General features: G+C 51.9%; 1 protein-coding gene across 1 annotated transcript; it reads right to left on the bottom strand.

Annotated features, from left to right (window-relative positions):
* LOC121086074 (coiled-coil domain-containing protein 183-like) lies at positions 1–3,068 on the bottom strand. Its single transcript, XM_040589314.1, has 7 exons — positions 2,085–3,068; positions 1,850–1,954; positions 1,533–1,655; positions 1,009–1,137; positions 806–863; positions 623–723; positions 1–345 (listed from the first exon to the last, which is right to left on the bottom strand). Exons 1-7 carry the CDS (start codon positions 2,262–2,264, stop codon positions 1–3), a joined length of 1,041 nt encoding a protein of 346 aa, XP_040445248.1. The 5' UTR covers positions 2,265–3,068.
* Between the last annotated feature and the right edge of the window lie 4,430 nt (positions 3,069–7,498).

The raw sequence follows: 7,498 nt of genomic DNA, 5'->3' as shown, positions 1-7,498 counted from the left end.
CTACCCTGCAGGCTGTTGCCTATTTTTTCCAGCAGGAGCCCCCTGCTCAGAAAACCTGGCGGCACAGGAGGGGTGGGCGGCTGCAGTGGGACGTGGGAAGGGGTGCCCTGCTGTGTCGGGACACCTGGCACACACATGTCCCCCCCCTGCCAAGGGCCGTGGCCCGGTGGACACGACTGCACACCTGCTTGTGTTCGAGGGCTGGTGAAACTTCAGCTTAGCTAGTTTCAGCTCCGGCTCGTGCAGCCTCTCCGCCAGTGCCTGCTTCTTCTCCTCGCCCTCCCTGATGCACTGCTCCAGGTCCGCCGAGGACTTCTGCTGTTCCAGGAGCCTGCCGGGTATGTCCTGGCCGGGGGGAGAGCACAAGGACTCAGCCCCCGCTGCTCCTGCAGGGTACAGGACCCAGGCCGTGGCCTCGGGGAGCCGTGTGCACCGTGGACGGCTGCAAGCTCATGTCACGGAGAAGTGTGGTGCCATCCCTGCCCGCCCCAGAGGGCCTCTGGGGGTCTCCCGAGGCAGAGGAGGGCAGAGAAGCCCACAATGAAACAAGGCAAGCAGAGGGCTCTCAGCTCCCCGGGCCCTGAGCAGCCGTGGGTTTTACCAGAGGGGGGGTTGACGTTACCCAGATCCTGGAGCACTGCCGCGCAGCCTTGGCCTGCTCCGTCTTCTGCGTGACCCTGGCCTCGTGCTCCATCTGGGACCTGACGGCCTCCAGTCTGGTGCCTGCGGTGGGAGGGAAGCGTCAGGGAAGGATGCCTGCGGCTGTGCCCGCGTCCCACCGCCCTGCACCCCGCCAGGCACTCACCCACGAGCTGGTCCTGTGAGGCCGGGGTCGGGGAGTCCACGGTGAGCTCGTGCCTCTCCTGCTGCAAGGATGTGCATTGTCACCCCCCACGCTGCTGACAGCCGGGGGGAGCTGGCCCTGCAGGCCCCCGACCCGTGGGGGGCCCGGCACCGATGCCTGCCGTCTGCCCACAGCCTGGCCTGTGCCGGGGACCCCCAGCTCACCGCTCTCAGGTGCCTTTGGTACACGTCCTTCCGCCACCCTGTGTCTACAGAGACCTCCTGGGTGGCCCGGGAGCGGTACATGCGCGCTCTCTCCGCAAGGATCCGGCTGCGCGTCCTGTTTGCGTCCTTCTGGAGCGTGTCAGAGAAGGGAGAAGTGGCTGTCAGAGCTGGAACGGACCTTTGGCAGCCAGCTGAACTTGTGGGATGGCCAGGGTCAGCAATGACCAGCCCCGTCGCCAAGTAGACAGGCTGGGAAGGATAGTGGGCAAGGAGGGCTGGCGGGTGGAGCGTGCTGCCTTCGCCGTAGCTGGGGCTTCGGGCAGGCTGTCCCCAGCCCCAGGGCAGCCCGGCCCAAGAGCGACACCCGCGAGGAGCTATGGAGCCATCGGGGCGCTGTGGGCAAGCCCAAGCTCCGGCTCTTTTGCTCTTGGTTGAAGGCACACCCAGCAGCTCCGGGGCACATGGTGCCGTCGGTGGGCTCTGGAGGGTAGAAAAGGGCCCCGAGGTGCCCCTGGCCACCTCACCTTGGCTCTGTCAGCGGCTTTGCAGGCCTCCAAGGCCATGAGATCCATGTCCTGAAGCTCCCTACCATACAGCTCGGCCACCTTGCACAGGAGGTCCAGGTGCGGAGGCAGGTGGGCCAGCTCCTGGGACACAGGGAGCCACAGCACGTCACCCCAGTGAGCCCCAGGGGTCCCCCGTGCTGTGACAGCAGATGGAGGGGAGCAGGAGGACCTCTTTGATCTGGGAGGGGGGCGTCCCACCAGCGTTGCCCCTGGGGCACCTCCTTGTCTCTGCTGGGGGAGCAGGTGGCACGATGGCACGGTGGGGAGGAGCTCACCTTCCTCAGGACATCCCGCACCGCCAGGTACAGGGCGGTCACCTTCTGTCCAGTGTGGACTTTGAGGAGCACCTTCTCAATGTTTTTCTCCAGCTGGCAAATGGCCTGGGGCAGAGGTGGGGGGGTACAGGGGGGTGACCCCCGCATGCCGAGCCCAGAGGCCAGCCGGGGGGTGCAGGGGCTGGATTAGAGCCCTCTGCAGGTGCTGCCAGCCCAGGAGGGGGGTCCCAGGTACCTGCGCCTGTGCCTGCTGCCGCTTGTCAGGCATCGCAGCATCCTGCAGCTGCTGCAGCCGCCTCTGCAGCTCCTCCCGCACTTGTCTCCGCTGCCTCACCTGGCGCAGCAGCATGTTGCAGGTGTTCACCCGTTCATAGGTGTCGGCCTGGAGCTTCTCCTGGGCCACCTGGATGGGCATGCGAGCATTCAGCAGGCTGGAGGCAGAGCTTGCTGGGCGCCCGCGGCACAAGGGGGTCGTGCCTGCAAAACTGCCCCCAGGGTGGAGCTGGGGACACCGGCCTTAGGGGCGCTGCCTAACTGAGACCCAGGGCTGGGCGTCAATACGGTTGCACAGACATTCCTGGGAAGCAGACACACTGAGAGCGGTGCTTGCCCCTGAGCAGAATGGGCAGGCGAGCTCTGCTGTCCAGAGGTGACTGAGCAGAGGGCCAAAGTCATGCCGCAGTCCTGAGAAGAGCGTCAGTCAGCTCGACAAAACCAGCCTACTGCGAGAAGGACCCTGCCTAACCTATTCATTTCAAATATTCACCAGAGGACGATACAGCGTAACAGGAAGCTCTTTTTGACCTGTGTTGTGAAATTGCTTGGAGGGGGGAATGACAGATCTAATATCATAACAAGGAATTCTTTTTGTGTTCCTCACGCTTCCCTGGTAGCCATGTGAAGGACACAACCCAAGTTCTGCTGCCTGCTTCGGTGAGAAAAGTAGCTGTTTGCTTTTGCAGCCGTACAGAGCCAAAATGCTCCATGGATCCACCCAGGCAGAGCTCCCCTGGAGAAGTTGCCAGCAAGGACTTCTCTTGGTGGTTCTCATCCTATCCTCGTAGCCATGTGAAGGACACCGCAGAAGTTCTGCTACCTGCTTTCTGGCGTGAGAAAAGTACATGCTCACTTTGGCACTCGTACAAAGCCAAAATGCTCCACGGAACCACCCAGGCACAGCTCCCCTGGAGAAGGTGCCGGTGTTGTAAAATTGCTTGGAGGGGGGGAATGACAGATCTAAGACTGTAACGACCCTATAGGGAAAAATGCAATTGCCACTTTCGAATGGTTGGCATGCACAGAACCTACATCGCCACCGTTCCCTAAAGCCATACCAACTGCTATTGTAAGAAACTATGGAATAGGATATTGTTTATTAAGATTTATGTTAAGCATAATGTAAAGACTAGGCGCCAGATATCCAGGATGCCTCTTGTGAAAAATAAGATAACCGCCAGATGTCCAGGATGCTGCTTGTAAAAGAGAAGATAACCGCCAGACAGAAACAAGACAGAAGACCCCATATAAAGATATATGAGTAAGGGGTTAACACCTCCACTACATCCAGGATGCTGCTTGTAGAAGAGAAGATAACCGCCAGACAGAAACAAGACAGACGACCCCATATAAAGATATATGAGTAAGGGGTTAACACCTCCACTACTTCATAAACACGAAAGTAAAGAGTATAAAAAAGGACTGTTTAAACTGCTCAGGGCGGCAGTTGGCGGAGCGCAGACTCCCCTGTCGTCCAGCGCTGTCTTTGCTCATATTCTACTTGCTATAATTAATAAAATTTTAATTGGATTATGATCCATTGTGGTCTCAATTTATAACAGGAAGCAGGAGCCGGCCAGAAATCCCTCCGGAGTTGAGAGGTGAGCTGTGGGAAATCCGTAATGGGGAACCAGGGTTCGTCCCCAGAAAGAGACGTATATGGACTCATGAAGGGTCTTCTAGTCAGATCAGGGAGTCCGTGCCTCAGTCTCCTCAAATGGTGACCCCTATGGTGGTGTTCCGAAGCCTTGGAAGAATAAGGACGGAAAAAAGACAGCTCGTGGAAGAGGGCTGCGTTCCGGAGGAGACGGCTTGGCTGAACGATCGTCTTGCTGTCTGGACCAGGCGGACAACCTAAACCCCGAGGATAACACCTGTATTCATCGAGACAGGTGAGCAGCCAAGAAACTTTAGAGACTTTGAAAGAATGAAAGTGTGCACATACAGCAGCCAATTGTATGATGCTGCCGCGGAGGGGAACTCCGTGTCGGGAATGCATTTAGCATCTTGGTGGCAAATTCTGACTACTCTTTGCCAAGTGTGGACTAATTCTACTAACGGTGCTAAACCAGAGGAAGCTGTAAATTCCACCGACAGCACGACTCTTCTCAAGACACCGTCAGCGATGGAGATTCTGTCCACACCTCCTCTGCCCCCAAAGCTTCTGTCACTGATTGCAGCGACCCTCACAACACAGGACCAAGCACGGGAACAGGACAACTCGGACAATGATTTTATTGACACTGATAAACCTTTTGATCCAGGTCCTATAGATCTGGAAAAGGAGCTAGACCTTTCCCCCTCCCCCTCGTCTCTCCTGATGCATTGATTGTATTTTTGGGGAGGGTGAAAGGGATCTGAGGGACTGGTGGCAGGAATGCAAGTGGGAAACACTTAAGTGATGGGATTTTGGGAGTCGCTATGGCATGTTCAGTATTTTGTCAGACAAATCAACCTGCAGAGTGGCAGCCTGTGCAATACGAGGCTGTTAAAGGGTTAAGCAAAGCAGTGCGGGAAGGGAGGATTCGTAATACATTTGCTATGTCCCTTCTTGAAGTGATGGCAGAGCCTTATACACTCACACTGCATGATTGGAAGTCATTGCTTTGTATGGTACTAACTGATACAGTATATGATGTGGTTATTTGATTTTTGTGAGCTATGTGTAGTGGCCTTGATTGAAAACCTTAATCGGGGAATTGCTGTTAACTATGAGCAGTTGGCTGGAGAAAATTAGTTGTGCCGATTCTGTGACTCAGGCAAGGTATCCCAGGGACAACTGTTTGCAAATGAATGAGATGGCTATTAAGGCAGTCCGGATGCGGGAGTCTTGCCACAGTCTTGCAGGGTCCTAGAAAGTCACTAACTTTAATACTAACTTGATTGATTGGCTTCAGAATATTTTGCAACAAGTCGAACATCAGGAAGCTCAAGGGATGCTTTTAAAACAACTAGCTGTGATAATGCCAATGAAAATTGTAAACGGGCAACTTTCACAATCGCAACCCCAACATGTGTCAAATGATTGTAACGCAGAACTCACAGCAGACTGTAATTCTCAGGCTGAGTTCTGGAATGCAGCATAACAGATTTTTGCTTCTCTAATCTCTTCTGTAAGAACAGTACACGCTTTTAACTTGCTTAGTAAATTAGGCTGCTGGCTTGCTAAACAAAGTAATACTACAAATAATATTTTTTTTTCTGGCTTATTAACAGATGTTGATTCTGCCCATCATATGTTGCTACAGAACCGAGGTGCTATTGATTTTTATTATTAGCACAGGGACACAAGTGTGAAGACTTTGATAGGATGTGTTACGTGAATCTGAGTGACCACTGTGAATTAATTTACAAAAGTATACAAAACTCAAAAGCCTTAAAACAAAGATCTGCAACAGAGCCAGGGGCGGGATGCCTTTGGTCTCTTCTCACGGCTGGGAAACTTTGGGCCATGACTCAAAAGTATTACAGGATTTATTATAATTATCTTTAACCACCTTAGTGACGTTTGCCTTAGGTCTCCCATGCTTTTTTTTTCTGTATCCAGCGTTTAGTTGATTGTAACATAAAGCAGGTCATGGTCACCCAGCTACATACACCCTTTGCCTCCTTGCAACTAACAAGCAAAAAAGGGGAGGATAGAGAATGTCTGAAGAGATATACAGGAGAGGAAAATGGGGAATGGCTGACCTAACAAGAGATGAGAGAACAGCTAGGTGTTGTGAAGGAGAGGAGGAAAGCTAAACATGGTTTATCTAGTGTTTCATAGGTGTCTGCATGCTTGTAGAGATATATAGCTACGTAACTGCATGAATGATTTCTGCCCTGAGCCTGGTGGAGCATACAGCTGCGGTTTGCGTCCGGGCTCAGAGATGTAAATAGGGGCTTCTTTGTTACGGTAAAAGTTTTTCTCTTTGCATAAAAAAAGAGAGGGGAATGAAGGGAATGACCCCAGAGGTATGTTCAGAGGAGGCATGCTATGTTTCGAACTTTTTGACTGAACCAGTTCTTGTTTGGTGTGCCTTTCCACCTATGTATAATGTTAATCCAAAAGAAGATGATATTGTTTACACTTTGAGTGTCGATAATTGTCTTTTTGTAGATGCTAATGTAGTAGGAGGCTATGATGGGAACGTATTGCAGTGGTTCTTCTCTTATCCGGAGTAACAGCAGGGAAAGCATTAGAGTTAAATCACCTTGTTTGGTAGGCAGTTAAGAATGCGAGTCAAAATTGCCACTGCTTTTTGTTGTTGGTTCAAGGATATGGCTGTGAGGATTTTGATGGTATGCGCTGCGTGGATTTTAGGCGCCCCATTGCAGCAACATGTTATCAAAATCTGAGAAAATTTCAGCCTTTTTGGCATTCATTCAATCAATTGGCAATATTGTTTGTTTGCTATTACCTTGGTTGCTGTCATGTTTGCAAGGGCCCTGCAGAACATGGCAAACCTGGTACTAGCTGTGCAAAAACAAAAAAGGGAAAATTGTAAAATTGTACGGAACAGAGACAGTGGGTTATTTTGACACTGACAATATGTCTTAGTTGCTTTTTTATTTGTTCTATTACTTATACCTTGTTTTTACTCGTTCGGTTTCAAAGGTTCTTTTTGTGCAACAGGAAGGGGGAGATGCAGGAGCGGTCTGCAAACTAGGACCATGCATGGCAATCAGTTAGCTGAGGGGAATGTGCTCGAGCTTGTAGGTCACGAACCCTGGGAGGACGAGGAGTGTGAATAGACACAACAATTAACATGATGAGGCATGTTTACAGAGCACAGGGGAGTGGGAGACGGATGGCGCCAAGGAAAGATAACACCTTGCAGTTAATTGATGGCAGTTAACCACCAATCAGGGATTGCCTAGTATGCAAGGCTTAGCTTCAAGAACCAATCTGTTTTAAAACGCGCAGCTTCTGAAAGTCTATAAAACCTCGTGCTTCTGTACAATAAATTGACATTTGCTTGCATCAAGCTGCGTCCCGTCTCTTCATTCGCCGCAAATATTCATTGTTTCATTATATAAATATAAGATAATCTGCCCCTCTGGGTGTGTTACGATTGGTGGAAGGATCCCCCGTACGCCCGGCGCCGACAATAAAGAATACTTCATCACTAAGAAATTCTGAAGACGTTCTTTGAAACAATCTGGCGACCCAGATGGGACGGCTCTCTGCCTGACCGTAGGACCCGCTGGAAGTGGACTCCCTTGGGTACCCCCGGGATTTTCCCGGAGGGACTCCCCAACTCATCGGATCACTGCGGAGGCAGACAAGAATCCCATCTCCTGTAAGTGATAGTATTCTTTATTGCTGTATTCTGGTATTACCGGTAATCTGGGGTTACCCGTAAGACGAGAAAATTGATTTCCGCAGGG

This window comes from Falco naumanni, chromosome 1 (genome assembly GCF_017639655.2).
Source record: "Falco naumanni isolate bFalNau1 chromosome 1, bFalNau1.pat, whole genome shotgun sequence".
NCBI classification, from domain to species: domain Eukaryota; kingdom Metazoa; phylum Chordata; class Aves; order Falconiformes; family Falconidae; genus Falco; species Falco naumanni.
The sequence above is the reverse complement of the archived record's forward strand: the minus strand, read 5'-3'. Positions and strand labels throughout refer to the sequence as shown.